The 22,564-nt window shown below is 32.7% G+C and overlaps 2 protein-coding genes across 2 annotated transcripts; both read right to left on the bottom strand.

Moving 5' to 3' along the window:
- Positions 1 to 208: 208 nt before the first annotated feature.
- LOC149511142 (uncharacterized) lies at positions 209 to 1,035 on the bottom strand. Its single transcript, XM_089755781.1, has 2 exons — positions 646 to 1,035; positions 209 to 517 (listed from the first exon to the last, which is right to left on the bottom strand). Exons 1-2 carry the CDS (start codon positions 926 to 928, stop codon positions 453 to 455), a joined length of 348 nt encoding a protein of 115 aa, XP_089611907.1. The 5' UTR covers positions 929 to 1,035; the 3' UTR covers positions 209 to 452.
- Positions 1,036 to 4,670: 3,635 nt separating this feature from the next.
- On the bottom strand, positions 4,671 to 8,586 carry LOC149511141 (uncharacterized). The gene is made up of 5 exons (XM_089755114.1): positions 8,514 to 8,586; positions 8,198 to 8,421; positions 6,771 to 6,902; positions 4,898 to 4,933; positions 4,671 to 4,736 (listed from the first exon to the last, which is right to left on the bottom strand). The coding sequence occupies exons 1-5, from the start codon at positions 8,584 to 8,586 to the stop codon at positions 4,671 to 4,673; spliced, it is 531 nt and encodes a 176-aa protein (XP_089611240.1).
- Positions 8,587 to 22,564: the final 13,978 nt, after the last annotated feature.

Below are 22,564 nucleotides of genomic sequence, written 5' to 3'. Positions count from 1 at the left end.
TTTCTTCTGTTTTCCTAGATGATGAAGAAAATGAAAATAGTTTTAAACAAAATAAGGAAAAATAAAATATGTGCAATGATCTTCGAAAATAAAGTAGAGAACCAGGGCACGGGTAAGGAGGAAAAATAAAATATGTGCAATGAATTAATTAATGTTCTCTATTATTCATTAAACGAAACCAAAAGCAAAGGAAAATCAAACAATCATATACTTGAAAGTTAAAATTACGATTGCATAAATAAAAGAGTACGTTTCTCTTTTTTGGTGCAATGGAAAAACAATTATACAACTCCAATCCAACAATATAATTAAAACTTTATTTTCAACCCAAACACTTGAGCTGTCTAGGTGACTCAATAACATTTTACTTCATTCTGGGTACTTTTAGTTCCACTTATTTACTGTTCAACGGTGATAAAAAAAAAAAAAAAAAAAAAAGAAGAAAGGAGCGCCTAGTTGTTCTTCTGCTTGCAAGTGTCATAGCAGGAACCAACAAAGTTTTCGACTTTCTCAGCATCTGCAAAATCAGAAAGAGAAAAAAAACCCATAAAAATATTGTTTGAAGGAAATTAAATGGAGAAAAGAATTGCTATAATTCTTAGATTTAAAAATGTAGGGTATAAAGATAGATTTTAGTGTTTTTACCAGTAGGATTGTGAGCATTGACCATGGAGGTTGCACAATCGCTTGTACAATTATAGACAACTTCTGAGGGATTAAGTTCGCAGCCTACCATGCAGAGACCAACACAAAGTGCAATGCGGGCAGGAATGAGGCGAATCACGCACTTGACAAGACACATTTTAGCACAGAGTTTTTTCGAGGTAGCTGGATGAACATCTGCTAACTCACCTCGCCCATAAGTTAGAACAACCATCATCAACACCATCATGTTCACCATCATTCTCTTTGAACCAATCCCCTCCATCACTCCACTCAATACTCTCTGTCTCAGAGTCTCCTTCACTCTTGATTTTGCTAATGTTTTTGTTTGCTGTAAGTCTGTTGAAGGCTTGAACAGAGTACATATTTATAGGGTTGAAGCAATTTATTTGCAGGACTAAATGGTGAAATAGTGAGTTAATAGGAGTAAATTTTTTTTTTTTTTTGGTAATGCAGTCCCATTTCATAGAAGGTAATTATAATTTTCATTTGCAGGATTAAATGATGAAATACTGAGGTAATAGGACTACATCCACATGGCACATCCAGGAATTAACTGATTTTGGATAGGATTTTTACCACTTAGGCAAAACAAATAAAATTTAGTTTTAATTGGATTAAAAGGAGTATTGATGGGTTTATGTTTGAGTTTGGGTTAACATTACATGATTCAAAAATTTATGTTGCAAATTGTACATATATTTTTTTTGAAATATTAATTTATACATTTTTTGAAAATTAAAATGTCAAATGTATAATTAACTCTACACCGCATTGTTAAAAGAAATTAATGAATGAGAATCTAATCCCAAGAGCCAAATATAAAGAAGTTACTGTCGAATCATAAGAAGACAAAATCATTCACTTGTAAATCCAAATAGTTTAAATAAATAAATAAATAATAAATATTTCTTTTCTTTATTTGGTAAGGGTTTAGGGACATTCTATATTTGAGAAACAGCCAGACATGTATTACATACAATACTATATTCAGAACATAATATGAGGCAGTAAAATTATATTAGGCATGCAGTCAGGTTGCTTTCCTTTCTAGCAAATACATACATATATACATATACATATATATATATATATATGTATATGTATATATATGTTGTAGACATTTGATTTTATTCAAATTCAGAAATGGGCCTCAGTTTCATTTCTGTAGATATTGAGCCCAAAATTCATGTCAACTAGGCTTAAAATCCAAAATTTACCTTTAGCCCAAAATCCAGATAAAGGATCAAACTTTGACTAATAATAATAATAATTATTATTATTATTATTATTAATTAATTAAAAAAAGGAGAGCCCGTGGCTGTGGGTGCCGTGCACCGCACTGGCACCCACGAGCCCCCTCTGACTGTAGCCTTTCACACTAGGAGCATCACTAGGCTCACCCTTCCTTTTCAACAACGGCAGGTAGGGCAAAGTCTCCAAGAAACATGGTCTAAGCTAAAATGAAAAAAAGGACAAAAAATAAACAGAAGTCACATCAGGTGTCACCGCCCTGGCAGTGTGAAGGCTGCCAACGACACGTTGAACACCCCAAAAATCATAGAAATCCTGAATTTCGTCATTCTTCCCAGCTCTATAAATTTAGAGCTTAAGCACCACGAAAAGCAAGGAGAAAAGAGGGATAACCTCCGTTAAAAAAAAAAAAAAAAAACAAAAAAAGAAACCTTTACTAAAAAAACCATTTCCCTAACCTGCCAAAAAAAAAAAAAAACCCAAAATCCATATTCTGTGGAGTGGGGAACCAACCCCAGAAAAAGAAACAAATAAAAAAAAAAAAACCAAAGAAAAGAGGGATGTGGTCGAAAGTTTACAGGCTGATTTAGGAGTTTCTAGGTGATTTCAAAGAAAAAGAAGGTTAGAACGAGAATCGAGAGTTTGAAAGGAGTTTGTGGGTGGCTTTGGAAGTTTTCAGGCAACTGACATGGCGACCAGTGACTAGTTACAGAAACGGACCACGGCAGCTACGAGCCATTTTCCTGGGGATAGCCCAAAGTTTTTTGGTTGAGCTTGAAGTTTTTTTTTTTAAAAGGAAGGCTGAAATGGTTTGATAAAAAACGTTGGGTTTTTATAGTTAAAAAAAAAAGGTTAGAATCGAAACGATGCCATTTTGGGAGTGGGACGATCATCGCGAACCCGAGACCCGACTTGAAGATTAGCGCGACCTAACTCGAAGATGCTGCAGCTGACCAGCATTGACCAATCTGACTGAACCGACGTCGAACTGGTTTGAATTGCAAAAAAGGGTTCTAGACTGGCAGACCGACCTTGAACTGTACCGCACTATTGATACAGTTGTCTGATTAAGTTTAATTTTTTTTTAATTTTTAATATTATTTTTAATAATTTTAATAATATTATTAGTTATGTATTTTTAAAATTTTAAATTTGTTAAAATAAATATTTATTTTATTTATATTTTTATAATAATAATAATAAAAGTGAAAACAAAAAATAAGCGAAGATAAACAATGAATTCTTGATAATTTAGTTAAAAAATTAAAATAAATCTCATAAAATAATATAATAAATAGCACCTAAAGAAAATAATACTAACAATAATTAAAAAAATGAAATTGATTTCTAAATTTTTGATATTTTTAAAATTGGAAAATAAAAAAATAACCAAAAATAAATAAAAATAATGAAAAAATGTAAAAAAAGAAATTTTTATTTGAAATTGAGATTTTAAAATATTCAGAGTAATAATACGTTAATAATTTCTAAGTAAGAAAATTAGTTTTTTAAGTATTATCAACACATTAAAATATTTATAAAAAATTTTTAATATAATAAAAATATTTTTTATTAAATAAAAATAAAAATTAACTAAACAATTATTAAATAAAATAAAAATTAATTTAAAAAATAATAAAAATGATGAAAAATAAATTTTTTGTCCGATTATGGAGATTTAAGGTATTAAGAATAGTGATATTTTAAAAATTTCTACGTGAGAATTTTTTTTTTTAATATTACTAATGTATCAGACTATTTATAAAAAATTTTCTTTCCTTAATAATAATAATAATAATAAATAAAAAATAATTAAAAAAATAAAATATGTGCATCAATGTATTATCATTCACATTATATGCATGATATTATTTTTATGAAAAATAAATACGAGCTTTCAAGGATGGGATTCTATGAAATTCTGAGTAGTGATTCATAAAAAATCCTTAAGTGAGAAAAATTCTTATAATGTTACCAACGTATTGAAATATTTTAAGAGTTTTTTCAATAACAAGGTTTTAATTTATTTTTTTTAAATAAACATGATTAATCTTTTTAAAAAATAATTTAAAAAAGGGGTGAAATAACAAAAGTGGAGATGAAAATAAGTTTATAAAGATAGTCAAGGGAATTATTTTTTAAATACCAAAATTAAGACTATTTTGTTAAAATTAAAAGATAACAAATAATTAATTAGTGTTGTTTTTTAAGTTATGTTGTGGGGATACTAATCATTTCCCATGCGTAACCAACTCTCAAACCCAAACTATTTTTGCAGACTAAAAAATTATCTTTTTAATAAATTTTAAAATTTTATTAAGAAGTTATGTTTTAATAGGTAACCAATCGCACATAACCAAAAAAAATTAGTGGCAACTCCTTGTGTTTTTAAATTCGTCTAGTGATTTCAAAACTATTACAACAGCTTGACAACTCCACTAAGAATGTTGTTTTTCAGAGTCAGGCCAAAAATTAATTATGAATTATCTTTAATTTTCATTTAATGATTTTAATCGGTATTTAACATTAATTCCCTTGATTTTGAATTTGTCTAAAAAAACAAAAAATACTATAAAACTATAAAACCAAAAAAAGACAATAATGATAATAATAATGATAATGAATAAAAAAATCATTTGCATCTCTTTTTAATTATTTTATTCTTTCGTGTATATTATTCTCAATAAATTATAGGACATTTGTGTTAATTTCCTTCTCACATTCTATAACACTTTGCATCTCATGCATGAGCTCTATATTAGAGCTCTATCTCTTATAAGAAGAAGTAAAATATCTATGCTCTCGTGAGATGATAACTTCTACAATGACAAGTAAAATACTTCCACTCAAATTGAATCATTTTCATTTGTAGCTTGTAATAGGTGAAAATTGAGGTGCCTTACTAGTTTAACACAAATGACAGTGAGGAACAATTTGAGAATCTTTAGACGGGTATCGATCCAAACCAAGCATATAATACCCATAGGAAACCAACCTTAGATAGAGTCTTGCCAATCTGATTGTAAAAGGCACCAAAGTTTAATGCAAATGGGGAACATTTCGTAACAATTCCAAAACACGCAAAATAAAAAATTATGTGTTTCGAACAAACAAAAAAAAAGAGCAAAAAAAAAAAAAAACCAAAAACCAAAAAAAAGAGGAATTTTTGTTACAAAACAAAATTCACAAAAAAAAGGGAGCATTTTTTTTAGAATACAACAATATCAAGGGATTAGCAAAAAAGGGCTATTATTTAGTTTGGTTATGTTACACCCTAACTGCTTATGACTAAGGGAAAATTAGTTTTTTTTTTTTTTTCTAATATGAAATCACATTCTTGTACTAACTCGATTTTCTTTCCTTTTTGCTCTTTTTCTTTCTCTTTTGCATAAACCACATCATGCAATTTTTCATTGAGATATTTGCTCTAAGACACTTTTATTCTAAGAATCTCTTTTCATGGATCCCATAGAACTATAGATTTATTTATCATCTGTGAGTATCCTATGTGAGTCATATAATGAGGTGTATATTTGGTTAAAGGAAGCTCAACAAAAAAATGGAGATTGTTTACCTACCGATTATATATCAGGATTGCCTAAAAATATGCATTTGGATCTCACAAAGAATAATTTAAAAGATTTATCTATTATCTAGGGTCAATTAAGTGATGAGATAAAGAAAAGATTTGTGAAAAGTATGGACATATTGCATCTCTAATTTCAGTGATAATTGAGAAATAGTTGATCAAAGTGGTTATATAGTTTTGGAATCCATCCTATAGATGTTCCACTTTTAACCAAGAGGATTTGATGTCGACCATCGAATAAAAATTATTAAATAAAATAAAAATTAATTAAAAATAATAAAAATGATGGAAATTTTTTTTGTTGTTTGATTATGAGATTTTAAGGTATTTTAAGTAGTAATATCTTAAAAACTTTTAAGTGAAAAGAATTTTTAAAAATATTACCGACGTATTTGAGTATTTATAAAAAATTTTCTTTCCTTCAAAAAAAAAATGGTAATAATAATAATAAAAAACAACAAATAAAATTAAAAAAAATGTGTGCATCAATATATTGTCATTCCTATTGCATGCATGGTATTTTTTTTTTATGAAAAATAAATATGAGCCATCGAAGATGAAATTTTACGAAAATCCAAGTAGTAATTTCTAAGAAATCCTTAAGTGAGAAAATTTCTTTCAATATTATTAACGTACTGAAACATTTTCAAATTTTTTTCAATAACAAGATTTTATTTATTTTTCTTAAATAAACTGGATTAATCTTTTATAAAAAATAATAAAAAAAAGAAAAGGGGGTGAAATAACAAAAGTGGACATGAAAATAAGTTTATAAAGATAGCCAAGAGAATTATTTTTTAAATACCAAAATTAAAATTTTTTTGTTAAAATTAAAAGATAATACATAATTAACTAGTACCGTTTTTTAACGAGTACTATAAGGTGTTAATCATTCTTCACGCGTAATTAACTCTCGAACATAAATTATTTTCATAAATCCAAAAATTATTTTGTAATAAATTTTAATTAATTTTAAAATTTTATTAAAAAGATAAGTTTTAATAAATGACTAATCATACTAAATAAAAAAAAATTAATGACAATTCTTTATATTTTTAAAGTCACTTAACGATCTCAAAACAGTTATGATATATATATATATATATATATATTCAGGTTGTTTGAAATAGCTTTTATAATTAATAATCTTTAGTATTGAGAATTTTAAACATGAAGGCCAGGGGAAAAGGAGTGACCAGTCGCAATGATTGTCATGGCGATCGTGATGTTTTTCATTGTTGGGCACACAGTTGCAGTGTTAGACCAGCAATGCTTCGATGGCTGCTTGTTTGGTTGCGATGCGCCACCGCCACGATTGAAACAATGCATCCACCAATGCTACATACGATGCTCTCATGACGGCACCGCTACTGATAGCAGGAAGGTCTATGGGCGACTGCTAAAACATTGATTAATTTTCATCAACGGGTAATAAATATATATAGATGTAGAATCCGACAAGTACTGCCATGAATTTTAATGTAATAAACACAAGATCATCAACGACTGTGCTCTTAATAAAATGCAAGTGATCTTAGTTTTAAATTGCAATTAATCCCACCACATACGATTTCGACTTTTCTTTTTTTTTTTAACGACAAAGGATTCATGAGTTTTATTTAATATATATTTATTGATTTAAATAAATTTATTTATTACGAATCAATTGAATTTATACAAAATTACTTTCTCACTTTTTTAATATGTTCAAATCTAAATAATAAAAAGATAAGTATAATCTCTTTGTCCTAAATAACCTAATAATTTAAAATATAATATAGTGATATAACATGAACACGATATAAAAATAAAAAATAAAAGTGATATAATTTAAAATTTTAATAATAATTATATATAATTTTAATAAAATAAAAAAATATATTTTATATTTTCGTATTGATACGAATTATAAAACGTAATTTTTATATAAAACACGATATATATATTCGAATTTCAATATTTTACACGACACGAATACATGAATCGTTAAATATAACCCAAAACATCAATTGGTGTTTTGGCTTTTTTTACCTTTTCTTTCCTTTGCTTCCCTTTAATTTCAAAATTCACGTATATATATGCCAGAATTTTGTTATTCATTGGAAAGGGTTAAATATCATATGATTTTTTTTTCTTTTTTGTATTTAAGATCTTTTAAGATATTGTTAAAGTAGGTTTTTATTTTTACTTTTATTCCATTATTTTCTTTTTAACTTTCATAAAATTTGTTATTAATTAGTAAAAAAAGGATAAAGTATGAAATCATAAGTTATATTAAAAATTAGGTATAAATAATTAAATATAAATCAAATTCTAACTATTATTTCTTCTATAAAAGTACCATTATACATTCTAGATGAACTTAAAACTTATTTTTCAAAAGAATTTAAACTAAAAATTTTAATTCATCCAAATATTAATTTTTTTACTGTTGAAAAAAATTACATAATAAAGTAACAGCCAAATCGAATTTTTTATAAACCTTTTTTTATGATAAATAGAATTTTTATAAACCAATGGGTTTTTTACTCCGATCAATTTGAATAGATAATTATAATTAATTAATTATAATTTAAAATTATATAAGATTTATCAAAAATTTTTATAAACCTCTCCCATGATTCCCACTAGCTTATCTATTTCTGCAAAAATCTGCCAATGTTTCCATGGTCTGGCGTTCTTGTTACATACGCAGCTGACTTTTACTTCGGAGTCCGATTCCATGACTAATGCACCCTTTTTAAGCCAAGGTAATGAAGAAAACATTTGGAGTGCAGTCTTGATGGCCAATATTTCCGCCATATTGGATTCCTGATCCCCAAGAGGACCGTAGAATAAACCTCTAATGTTCCCTTCATAATCTCTAAGAACTCCACCGCACCCTGCTTTTCCTGGTTTATTTCTAGCAGATCCATCTACGTTAAATTTCAATACGCTTTCTCCTGGACACCTCCACCTAACTCCCTCTCTAACGTTTAATTTGTATGTGCGCTATTTCTCCCCATACCTTTTGGGCTCAGCCACCATACTGCTTCATTCACTACAGCACCTCCTTCTTTTGCCTTGACCCATGTAGACATCCAATTTGGTCCAGGTCCAGATTAATTGGGTCTGGTCTAAATGGGTAAGTTTATTTATTTATTTATTTATTTATTTTATTTTTATTTATATATATTTAGGTATTTATGTATTTATTAATATGTAGATATTTTTATTATTATTTTTTTTCTTTTTTCTTGTTAATATTTATGTATATCAGATTATGTATTATGTATTATTTAATTTTAATTATTTGTTAATTTTTTTTATTTATCTTATTATTTTCTTTTGATTTTTTGTATTTTTTTTGTATTTCTTTTTTTGATTTACTTGGCAGGAGATTGGATTGGGATTCAATCAGAAGAGTTCAGATTGGATTCAAAGATTGAATCCCCGTCTAAAGAGGAATTGGGATTGATCAGAAACTCCTGATCAATCCCTATAAAAAGGACCCTCTGGAACAGAATAGGATACAAAGAAAATCAGTGAGCAAAAAGCTACTGATTCGAGAGAAAAGAGGCGTATAGAAGAGTATAGAAGGCTAAGAAAAGGGCAGAAATTTTTTGAAGATTTTTGGTGATTTTTTTTTGGGAATTTTTGAAAAATTTCAGATTTTGGTTGAATTTTTCGGGCGAAAGTTGCATTTTTCGACCAAAATTTCGGCAACTTTGAAGTTTTCGGAGAGCTGCCCAGTTTTCGGTGAAGGATCCCAGAAACAGACCAACTTTTCGACGAAAAACCCAGAATCCGGTGATTTTTTCCAGAATCCGATGAAAATTCAACCGGAGTTCTTCGATCGTTTTAGAAAGAAGCGAGAGAAAAAAAAAAAAGAGAGAGATGAGAGAAGGTTTCTGTCAAAAAATAGAGGGAAGAGCCTTATATACCCTCCCAAAATGACGTCGTTTTTGCCTTAAGTGACCTAGAGGATCCGCACGTTTTGTCGAGATCCGACCCGACCCGAGCGTCGACCCGTTTTCTGACCCGCGCGTGTCTTCTCCCTCCGAACCGATAGCCGAGCCGAGGTCCCAAGCAGCTCCTCCGAGCCGTTTCTCTTCCTTGAGCCGAGTCGAGTCGCTTTCCCGAGCCGCCCCAGGTTTTTTTTTTGTTTTTATTTATTTATTTATTTTTATTTTTTGTATTTATTTATTTATTTATTAAATTAGGATTATTTAATGTTTTTTTATCTTTATTTTATTTCTATTTTTGGTTTTACTTTTTTTATTTTTATTATTATTATTTTTTATAAAAATCTAAAAAAAAAATAAAAAAGAAGTTTTTGAGGAAAAGTTGAAAGTATCAATTTTCCTTGAAAATCAAAGTTTCCAAAAAATATTTTTGGGGAAAAGTTGAAAGTATCAATTTTTCTTAAAAATAAATTTCCAAAAAATATTTTTGAGGAAAAGTTTAAAGTATCAATTTTCCTTAGAAACAAAGTTTCCAAAAAATATTTTTGGAAAAAAGTTGAAAGTATCAATTTTAAGGGAAAAAGTTGAAAGTATCAATTTTTCTTAAAAATAAATTTCCAAAAAAAAATATTTTTGGGGAAAAGTTGAAAGTATCAATTTTCCTTAAAAATAAATTTCTAAAAAAAAATATTTTTGGATAAAAGTTGAAAGTATCAATTTTTCTTAAGAATAAATTTCCAAAAAATATTTTTGGGGAAAAGTTGAAAGTATCAATTTTTCCTACACAAAAAAAAAAAAAACAATCATTCTTTTCTTTCTTTTCATTTTGATTTTTTCTTTAAATAATCCGACGATGGAGCCTCTGTAAGTGAAACAGTAGTTTTCTTGCATACTCTTGAGGTAAGGGAACTTTCTCAATTTTTTGCTAAAAGTATTAGAGTCAATTGAGAATAATTCCCGATAGTTAATTACTTGGTAAACTTTTAGGGCTTATTGGATAACACAAAATTATGCTGGTACCATCTTTTGATGGGCGTTGTGAGGGTGCTATAACCTTCCTCACACATAACCGAACTCTCGAACCCTGTTCTGGTTAGTAGACCTGAACCTATTCTTTTAGGAACCCTTAAACTTAGGTGTTCCCTAAAAGGACAGATTATTTAGGTGGCCAATCGCACCTAGATAAAAAAAGATTGGTGGCGACTCCCTAAAGTCAATGTCTAACGATAGATCCCCGGATCTAGACGTTATGACAGCATGGCGACTCCGTTGGGGACTTTGAGAGTCAGGCCAGCAAATAATTTGTGTTATCCAAAAGCCTAATAAAATTGAACCTGTTTGTATATATGTGTTAACATTCATTCATGTTTATTTACCTTGTTAATTATGTCATTCATATGCATGTGCATAACATGAGCTCTACACCCGAGCTCCGTCCCTCTAGGAGGGAGTAAAGTACCTATTGCTTTCGTGAGGTCTAATGCCTCCGTAGTGGCTAGCGAAATACTCCCACTCAAATTGAACCTTTTTCGCTTGTAGCCTGTAATGGGTGAGGATTAGGGTGCCTTAGTAGTCTATAATGGACAAAGATGTAAGGAGCAATTTGAGAACCTTTAGACTTTGACCTTAAAACCGCATATAGTGAACCTTAAGAATGCCTAACCTATAGATAGAGCCATCACTCTTCCCTTTTAGAGTCGACCCAAAAGTATAGGATTCATCCCTTTTACTCCGTGTGATGTTTAAATTTACTTAGTTATTTATTCTTTTTTTGGGTATACTAACCTTTTTCTTATTCTTTTGCATTGGTTCATACGCATATCATAAAGTTGCATAAAGAACATTTGCTTGAAAAACAGTCTTCAACAAATTTTTTTCATGGACGCTAATGAACGCTTAGTTTGTTCTTCATCAGTATTAGCACCCTGTGGGACACCCAATGAAGTAAGGGCCCAGTTAGAAAAGACTCAACTGAAGATGGGAGATTGCTTGCCAATTGGGTATGATTCTACTCTATCTCAAGAAACATCTATCCTCTTCAAACAGAATAATTTAGAGGATTTGGTTGATATCTAGAAGAAGATGAGTCCGTCAAGACAAGAGCAGTTTTGCCAGAAACATGGGCATATAGCACACCTTCTAGCAGTGGTTGTTGATGATCAACTAATCAGAGCTGTAACACAATTATGGGATCCTGCATATAGGTGTTTCATCTTTAATGAAGCTGATATGACTCCCACCATCGAAGAATATTCGGTCTTGTTAGGTTTGCATCTCAAGACTCCTGACAAGATATATGTCAAAAAGCATAAGTTAGGATTTCATAAAAGTCTGGCTCAATTCATGGAGATAGACAAAGAAGTTGTGGATTCTCATACAAAGAAGAAACAAGAACAGGTTTGCCTACCTTGGAAGTTTTTTCATGAGTTTTTGATGTAACATGCCAATGAAGAACGGGGGTTAGACATATTTACCTTGGCTATATAAGGACTGATGATCTTTCTAAAGGTTTTGGGACATATTGAGATAGCGGTGGTTGATTTCTTCGAAAGTGTGATCAATGGCTGTAATCCTTCAACGGTAATATTAGCAGAGACTATCATATTTTTGAGTTATTATCGTCGGAATGGAGGGCGCTTTATAGGATACATACAGTTATTGTACTTATGGATGAAAAACCATTTTGAACAAGGAAATGGTGCTTTCTCAAAGCTTTATATCCGTAATCATTTTTTGATCAAGGAATTCTGTGAAAGTGGGTGGTCAAAATGGAAGTCTAAACAAGAATGGATAACTTTCTTACAAAAGTTGGAAAGCACCAGGGTGAGATGGTTGGCCGCATGGATGAATCGTGAACCTATGTTATACCAATGTGGGGATAGTACAGTGGTTCCGCTTTTGGGTTTATGAGGAGTGACGAATTATGCACCACTCCTAGTAAGAAGGTAATTGGAGGGAGAACAGTTTATTCCTATGACTTATGGGCTTCATCAGTTAGATTTCTCTTATAGTGAGCCTAAAGCATTTCAAAGGATGAATGAGATGATTAAAGCATGGAAAAATCCCCAAAGAGTGAGTCCTGGACCATTCACTGAAAAAGTCACCCCAGGTTACTTGGTTTGGAGAACAAAGAGAAGACAAGAAATGGTATTCATTTATGAAATCTTTCAACCACCAACAAAAAAAAAACTTGAAGAGGCACCATCAGAGTTAGAGCTGGCAACAAAAGAATTTGAGTTTGAGAAGATCAAGTTAAAGAAAGAGATTCAGGAACTTTAAGAAGAAAAAGCCTAGTGGAAAGGTAGAGCCGAAAGTTATGAAGTTAAAGTTCACAAGATTGCTAGAGAACGTGATATAGCTACTGAAGATCTAGCAAAGTTACACCAGGAGCATAAAGAGGCTATGTGTGAGAGAAAAAGCCAAAGAAATAACTATTGTTGAGCTGACTGAGGAAAATACAAGATTGAAGCAAGAGTACACTGAATTAGAAGAAGAAAACACCGAAGCACAGGCAGAAATTAACATGCTAAACAGTTATTTGAGCAGGCTAAATCAAAAATTGGATGAACAAGGAGACCACATCACTGCATTGGTTATAGAACATAGAGAATTATCATACCAAGTTTGGTGTGGTAAAAGAGAGAACTTAAGAAGGCAGAAATACATTGAGCACTTAACAACCAAAATCCATAAAGGGGTATGTAAGGTAAGAGAGATGGTGGAAGAGGCAGAGGCAGTGAGACAAATGGTGACCCTAGTAAGAGAACATAGACAACGTCTGTTGAACTTTATAGAAGAAGCCAAGGCCCAGTATGAACAGATCAAACAATTTTATGGCTATAATTCTAAGATGATAAACTCAATGTAGATCAAAGTTTTTTTTGGAATAAATGAAAATTTTTTAGTTGAATACCATTTTAAGGCAAATGTTCTTTGCATACATGCATTTTTCATTCATTGCATTCTCATTCATTATACTTAACAAAGTAACCATGTGATGATCATGCAAATTTACTAATTTTAAGATATAGTACTCAAGGTTTCAGGATAGCTCCATCTAGCGAAAACCCTGGCCATCGATACAACACAAGATCCAGAACAAGGCAAATGGAGTAGAAAAATTCCCATAGATTTGAAAAGATAGAAAAAGTATAGGAAAAGATTGAAAGTGAGCTAAGCAAAATTTTGGAGGCTCTTAATAACATGAATAAAGGAAAAAGAGTTGAAAAAAATACAAGCCAGCAAGTTTTCCCATTACAAGAAGTGGCTGATCTTTTATATCCTTCAGGCTTTGGCCCACCTCAAGCCCAATCTGCTCAAAAGGTCCCGTCACAACACTTCGCATATCCAACATATCCTGGAATGCCATCAACTTTTAACCCAGGGCAGTATAATAGTTATATAAATCCTGTCTTCACTAAAAAGGTAGCAGAACTAATTCTTGATTTAGATGATTTAAAGGAGAAGGAGAAAGAAAAGATAAGAGTGAAAGTTCAGGAAAGCTCCAAGATTAGCATGCTAGAGCAAAGGCTACGGGCTATGAAAGGATTTAGCTTTTATGGGTTAGTTGAAGCTGCTGGGCTTTGCCTAGTTCCTGATGTGGTTATTCCCCGTAAGTTTAAAGTACCGAAATTTAAAAAAGATAACGGTACAAAATGCCCCAAAACCCACATCACCATGTATTGCAGGAAGATGACAGCTCATGCGCATGATGAAAAACTCTTGATGCATGTTTTCCAAGACAGTCTTACTGGTTTTACGGCCAGATGGTATGTTCAGCTAAACAGAACTCGTATTCGCTCTTAGAGTGATATGACACATGACTTTATCAGTCAATATCGACATATCATCGATTTGGCCCCTGATCGTTTATCTTTACAGAATTTGAAAAAAAAGATAAACGAGTCTTTTAAAGAGTATGCTCAGAGGTGAAGGGATGTTATTTCTCAGGTACAACCTCCTCTGATCGAGAAAGAAATTACAGTGCTGTTTGTTAGCACTTTAAAACCTTCATATTATAAAAAGATGATAGGGAATGCAACAAAAAATTTTGTTGATATGGTAATCTCAGGAGAAATCATTGAGAGTGCTGTCAAGAATGGTAAGCTAGAAGAAAATGAAGCATCTAGCAAAAAAGTTTAAAAGCAAAAAGAAACTGAAGCTCTGGCTATGAGCTTTGATAGACAGCAACTTAGAGGTTATTCACCCTACCCATCACTAGAATATCTGTCATATCACCCCGCTGTAAATAACACTTCCTTTCACCCATACCAACCATTTACACAACCACCATATCCCCAAACATATCAAACCCCTCATAGACCCCAAAATACCATGTACAGTCCTAACATTCAACCTACCCGAAGACCCTAAAATCACCCAACTAACCCTATTGGTGGCTCGCGAGAGCAACGAACCACTCGTGAGAAACCTGTTTTTGACCTAATTCCAATTACCTATTCGAAATTATATAAGGAGCTCTACAACAATCATTTGATTGCTCCAAGTAAATTGGAACCCCTCAAGCCACTTTACCTCAAGTGGTATGATCCCACCGCCCACTGTGACTACCATTATGGGATTGCTAGTCACTCTACCAAAAATTGCACTACCCTGAAACACAAAGTGCAACGATTGATCAAGGATGGGATGATTTGCTTTGATACTAGAGGGATGACTGCACCGAATGTTAGTGACAATCCTTTGCCGAATCATAATGTGAATGCTATAGGTGAAGAACAGGAGTGCCATGTGAAGAAAGAAGTGGTAGATATTAAGACACCTATCGGCCAACTGTTCGATATTTTACGAAGAGCAGACATGATACAACTGGTAAGTCCACACAACTATCATGGAGCATGTATAGCTGGCACTAGTTATAAGTATCATAGTGGGGTAATGGGCCATTCCATTGAGACCTATGAGCAGTTTCACCAAGAGGTGTAAAAACTCTTTGATTCACATCAAATGGAGATTTATGAAGAAAGAGAAGACTTGAAGAATGCTGAAGAGTACATGACTGATAGGCCTGTAAAGCTGTTTCCAAAACCAGTGACAATTTAGTGTGGAAACAAACCAAAGTCAGTCATAGATAAACTTTTCCCCAGGTCGATAACTTTTAAAGTTTCGACTCCTTTTCCATACAAAGATAATAAAGCTATACCCTGGAGATATGACTGTGACACTGTAGTTCAAGACAAAAAAGAAGAGGTCTCCAAAATCGATGCTTCCAATATAATTGGTATAAGAGGCATTACTCGAAGTGGGAGATGTTACACTCTAAAAATGTTAGAGAAGGCTAGAAGGGAGAAAGATAAAAAAAGAGAAAGATGAAATAATCCTGAGATAAAACCTGAAAAAGATCAACTAAAGCCAGTATCAGAAAGAGAGGTTTATGAATTCCTGAAGCTGGTAAAACACAGTGAGTATTCTGTTATGGAATAGTTGAATAAAATGCCTGCTCGAATCTCATTATTATCACTGCTGCTGAACTCAGAGCCATACCAAAATGCCCTGTTAAAAGTGTTGAATCAGGCATATGTGGCGCATAACGTGTCTGTTGAATATGTGAACCACTTGACTGGAAATCTAGTCATGCCAAATCATATTTCATTCAGCGATGATGAGATTCTTTTGGAGGAAAAAAGAAATACCAAGGCTCTGCATATCACAGTTAAGTGTAAGAGCCATATTATAGCCAATGTCTTTATTGATAATGGCTCTGCTATCAATGTCATGCCTATGTCAACTTTGGCAAGGCTACCCATTGATTACTCTCATATGAAGGATAGTCAGATGATTATGAGAGCCTTTGATGGGACCAGAAGAGAAGTCTTAGGGGATATTGAAATGCCCTTACAAATTAGGCCATGCATCTTCAATGTAAAATTTTAAGTGATGGATATCTCTCCATCCTACAGCTATCTGCTAGGAAGACCGTGGATTTACATGGTAAGAGCTATGCCCTCTACTTTGCATCAGAAGATCAAGTTTAATGTGAAAGGTTAATTGGTAGTGGTAGTTGGGGAAGAAGATATGCTAGTGACCCAACCATTGAACACTCCATATGTAGAGGCTACCGAAGAAGCATTGGAATGCTTCTATAGATATTTTGAATTGGTCAATTTTGTAGGTGAAGGATTTCAAAATCATCTTTTTTCAAAGATAGTGGTGAGCCAAGTCATTAATAAGGGCTGGTACCCGGGACTGGGGTTGGGTAAAAACTTGTAGAAAATTAAAGAACCTCCGACAATAATAGATAATAGTGATAAGGTAGGCCTAGGCTATGAGATGGCAGAGTGAGAAGTCAAAAGAAGGCCATCAAGGAGGACAGCAAGACTGAAGTTTATTTCACACTTGTATGAAACCTTCAAACTTGGAGGATTCATGTACCCAGATGCAAGAAAAAATATGGAAGACACTTTTACCCAGTTAGCTATTAATGCTATTGAAGATGAAGTAGGGCTAAATAGAGAGGAGTGGGTTCGCCTTTGTCCACCAGATTTTGAGCTCAATAATTGGAGTGCCATCAAGATGCCTTCGACTTTTGATTTTGATGCAATGTAATTGTAACATCTCAATAGCTATTGCCCAAGGCATTGGGATGATTTTTTTGTTTGGGCCATTCATCATTTATTATTTTTAATAAAAATTAAGAAGGATGCATTTTCATTCACTTCTTCTTGTGTCTTCATTATTTTTATCTTTCCAAGCACATTTTGCCAACATATCCCATTTCATTCAATTGCAGGTCTTTAAATGAACATGAAGATAATCATGATAACAATCAAGAGGTTAGCTTTGAGAATTCAATTAACACTGATGAACTTGACAATGAAGAAAATTTTGAAGAATATGTTATGCCTCCGGACCTAATGAGGATGATTGAACAAGAAAATAAGTCAATTGAGCCTCATTACGAGGTAGTGGACTTAGTGAATCTGAGAGATGAAAAGAATAAGAAAGAGGTCAGAATGAGCACTTCACTTTCATTAGGAGATAGGCAACGATTGGCAAACCTTCTTCGAGAATTTGTAGATATATTTACTTGGTCTTACTAGGATATGCCAGGGTTAAGCACAGAGATAGTGGAGCACATATTGCCCCTAAAGCCAGAATGTAAGCCAGTTCAGCAGAAACTGAGACGGATGAAGCCCGAAATGCTACTAAAGATTAAAGAGGAGGTGAAGAAATAATTTGATGTAGGTTTTCTACAAGTGGCTAAGTATCCAGAATGGGTAGCCAATATAGTCCCAGTTCCTAAGAAAGATGGAAAAGTACGAATATGTGTAGACTATTGGGACTTGAATAAGGCTAGCCCAAAGGATAACTTTCCTTTATCTCATATCGACACACTGGTAGACAATACAGCTAAACATTTGATTTTCTCTTTTATGAATGGTTTCTCAGGGTATAATCAGATAAAAATGGCTGCAGATGATATCGAAAAGACTACTTTTATGACCATGTGGGGAACCTTCTGTTACAAAGTCATGCCTTTTGGGTTAAAGAATGCTGGGGTAACATATCAAAAGGCCATGGTAACACTCTTTTATGACATGATGCATAAAGAGATCGAGGTGTATGTAGATGATATGATTGCAAAGTCTTGTGAGGATGAAGATCATGTCACTAGCCTCAGAAAGTTATTTGAGAGGTTAAAAAAATTTCAGCTCAAATTAAACCCAACCAAGTGCACCTTTGGGGTAAAGTCAGGAAGTTGTTAGGCTTTGTGGTCAGTGAAAGAGAAATTGAAGTCGATCCTGATAAGATACGGGCTATTCAAAATCTGTCACCTCCCAACACACTAAAGGAAGTTTGATGTTTTCTAGGGAGATTGAACTACATTTCTCGATTTATCTCTCAGTTTACTTACAAATGTGATCCCATATTTAAGCTTCTTCGTAAAGATAATCCTGGAAAATAGAATGAAGAATGTCAAGAGGCGTTTGATAAAATTAAGCAATATTTATCGAACCTTTCAGTATTGGTGCCATCTGTTCTAGGAAAACCTTTAATCTTATACTTAATCGTATATGAAAATTCAATGGAATGTGTGCTGGGGCAGCAAGATGAGGCCAGTCGAAAGGAGAGAGCTATTTACTATCTGAGTAAAAAGTTCACGGAATATGAATCCAAGTATTCTTCATTGGAGAAAATGTGTTGTGCATTAGCGTGGACTGCCAAAAGACTCAGACAGTATATGCTCTATCACACTACGTGGCTTATAGTGAAATTGGATCCCATTAAGTATATCTTCGAGAAACCTTCTTTATTTGGGAGAATCGCTAGATGGCAAGTAATGCTCTCAGAATATGATATTATATATGTGAGCCAAAAAGCAATAAAAAAGGGTGCTATAACAAAATTCCTTGCAGATCGTGCTATTGAAGAGTATGAACCGATGAAGCTGGAATTCCTTGACGAAGATTTAATGACTATTTCACAACCGGAGGAAGGGGAGCATGTAGAAAAATGTTGGAGAATGTACTTTGATGGAGCTGCTAATGCCTTGGGGCATGAAATTAGGGCAATTCTGATTTTTCCAGAAGAACAATACTATCCTGTAACAATGAGGTTAAATTTCAATTACACAAATAACATCGCTGAATATGAGGCATGTGTCATGGGCTTGCAAGCTGTTATAGATAGAAGAGTGAAAGTACTGAAAGTGTTTGTAGACTTAGCTTTAGTTATATATCAGTTGAAAAGAGAATGGGAGACGAGAGATTCAAAACTCATTTCGTACCATAAGTATATTCTAGAGTTGACAAAACAATTTGAAGATATCCAGTTTGATCACTTATCTCGAAAAGAGAATTTGATTGCTGACGCATTGGTTACTCTGGCTGTGATGATTTGAATTAATGATAATATCGACATTCAGCCCATCAAGTTAGATGTTAAAGATATACCAGCTTATTGTTCTAATGTAGAGGGAGAAGAAGATGGAAAACCCTGGTATTATGACATCTTACAGTATGTCAAGGATCAGCAGTATCCAGTTCAAGTAACAAAAAATGATAAAAGGGTCATCCAAAGATTGGCTATGAGCTTTTTCCTGGATGGGGATGTCCTGTAGAAAAAAAGCAAGGATCAAGTATTATTGAGGTGCGTAAATGAGACTGAAGCGAAGAAAGTCATTAAAGAGGTACATGATAGAATATGTAAAGCACATACTAGTGGACATATGATGGCAAGATAGATCATGACAGCGGGATATTACTGGTTGACGATGAAGAATGATTGCATTGATTATGCTCGTAAATGCCATAAATGCCAGATATATGCTGATAAGATTCATGCTTCGTCGTCTGCTTTACATGTTATGGCACCACCATGGCCATTTTCAATGTGGGGCATGGATGTCATTGGTCCAATCACCCCAAAGGCTTCTAACAAGCACAGATTCATTTTTGTGATGATAGATTACTTCACAAAATGGGTAGAGGCAGCATCATATGCAAATGTGACACGTTCGTGGTTTGCAAGTTCATAAAAAATGAGATCATCTGTAGATATAAACTTTTGAAAAGAATTATTTTAGACAATGCCAAGAATCTAAATAGTAAGATGATGCAAAAAATATGTGCTCAATACAAGATCAAACATCATAACTCGACACCATACCGTCCGAAAATGAATGGGGCAATTGAGACAACCAATAAGAACATAAAAAAGATTTTAGAGAAGATGATCGAGACTTACAAATATTGGCATAAGAAGTTGCCATTTGCATTGCATGCATATCGAATGTCAGTTCGTACCTCTACTAGTGCAACCCCATTTTCTTTGGTTTATGAGATGAAAGCTATACTACCAGTGAAAGTAGAGATCCCTTATTTGAGAGTCTTAAAAGAAGTTGAGTTGAAAGAAGCTGAATGGATTCGAGAACGTTATGAGCAGTTAAATTTCATAGAAGAAAAGAGATTGACTGCACTGTGCTATGGTCAGCTATATCAAAGAAGAATGATGAGGGCTCATGATAAGAAAATTTGATCCCGTTGCTTTCGAAAAAGAGAGTTGGTCTTGAAAAGAATTCTCCCAATCCAGCATGATAGTAGAAGAAAATGGACTCCGAACTGGGAAAGACCGTATGTGGTGAAACAGGCTTTTTCAGGTGGAGCGCTGATACTGACTGAGATGGATGAAAATGATCTACCTCATCCTATAAATTCTGATGCTGTGAAGAAATACTATGCTTGAAAACAATGAAAAAATGGAAAAAATGAAAAATGAAAAAATGGAAAAAATGAAAAAATGAAAAAATGAAAAAATGTAAAAAGAAAAGTGAAAAATGAGGACTCAAGGCGAAAACCCTAAAAGGGCGATTTGAGTCATAGGGGGTTTGTCTAAGTTGAAAACCTGAAAAGGTAGCTTAGATAAGGAGAATACAGCATCGAATTTAAAAGTCTGCTGATATGAAGGCTAACAAATTCGAAAGAGTTCCAAGTTGTTAAATACATCAAAGGGTTAAGTTTTCAAAAAAAAAACTTTGAGATGTGTTATCATGATTATCTAATTATTCATTTTGGGCTTTGTCCCCATACCTATCCTTGTAATTCTTTCTTGGCCAAAGTTTACCAACATTTTGCTAATAAGAAACGTTTTATTTCATTTTTTGTGCCTTTTTTTTATGACTGTTTCCCAACCATTTATATTTCTTTCTTCTTAGTACCCCACCATGGAAGAAATGTGCAAATGCATTTTTACTTTTTGAGTTTGAAATAATGATTGATGAATGGATAACAACATAAAAAGATTTTTACATTACATTGAATAAATCAAGAGTGATGAAGGCAGAATCGAGATGTTCAGTTCCTGATTAAGACATTGAATCTGGGAAGAGATTTTTTTGTTACACGAAGAATGTGAGTGGAAGAGACAATTAAGAGCTACACTGATTTGATATTAGAAGAGCAGTGTAATTGGATCTTTGAAGAATCAAAAGACTTGATGCCTAAGAAAAAGCTTGAGAAACTTGAGTACCATATATTGAACAGGAATTAATTGGCTAACATTTACATAGCATGCATTGAAATTCATATGCATTTGCATAGCATACACTACTTTCAGGAAAGTATAGAAGCAGGGGTGTTCCAACATCCCACATGAAAAAGATAGATATGAAGATATTTTACAAATTTGAGAAGAAACTTGTCAGGTAAGTTCCTAATCCTTGAAATAGGATATCTTTTGGTATCAGGGTTGATTTATAAGACCTTTGGGCATAATCTCCTGAAATTCCTTCAAACACAACTTTCAACTCTTTTGGACATGATTGTCAAGGAGCAATTTATTTTCCAAAGTTTCATTGCCTCTATTTAGAGGAGCAATTTACTTTCCAAAGTCGTGGTGCCTCTGTTTAGAGGAGCAATTTACTTTTTCAAAGTCGTGGTGCCTCTGTTTAGAGGAGCAATTTACTTTCCAAAAGTCGTGGTGCCTCTGTAAAATCGTGGTGTCTCTGTTTAGAGGAGCAGGTGCCTCTGTTTAGAGGAGCAATTTACTTTCCCAAAGTCTTGGTGCCTCTGTTTAGAGGAGTAATTTACTTTCTCAAAGTCGTGGTGCCTCTGTTTATTTTCTCAAAGTCGTGGTGCCTCTGTTTAGAGGAGCAATTTATTTTCCCAAAGTCGTGGTGCCTCTGTTTAAAGGAGCAATTTACTTTCCAAAGTCGTTGAGCCTCTGTTTAGAGGAGCTTTGATCAAAAACAAAAAAAAAAATAACAAAAAAAACAAAAAAAAAATGAAAACTAAAAAGGTCGAGTTGAGTCTTGATTGGGTGTCTACGTCTTTGCGCAATTTCTATTTCACAGAAAATGTGCAAAGAGGGGTAGCTGTAGACACCTAATTTGATCCAGGCCCGGATCAATTGGGCCTGGTCCAAATGGGTAAGTCTATTTTCTTTTTTCTTTATTTTATTCTTATTTTTATTTTTATTTTTATTTTTATTGTATTTTACATTTTTATTTTATTTTATTTCTATTTTTATTTTTATTTTTATTTTTATTATTTTATATATATATATTAGGTATTTATGTATTTATTAATATGTAGATATCTTTATTATTATTTTTTTCTTTTTTTCTTGTTAATATTTATGTATATTAGATTATGTA

Source organism: Durio zibethinus, chromosome 26, assembly GCF_047325235.1.
Source record: "Durio zibethinus cultivar Kanyao isolate XHJ-2024 chromosome 26, ASM4732523v1, whole genome shotgun sequence".
Taxonomy (NCBI): domain Eukaryota; kingdom Viridiplantae; phylum Streptophyta; class Magnoliopsida; order Malvales; family Malvaceae; genus Durio; species Durio zibethinus.
Note: the sequence above shows the minus strand (reverse complement) of the source record. Positions and strands in the feature narration are given on the sequence as shown.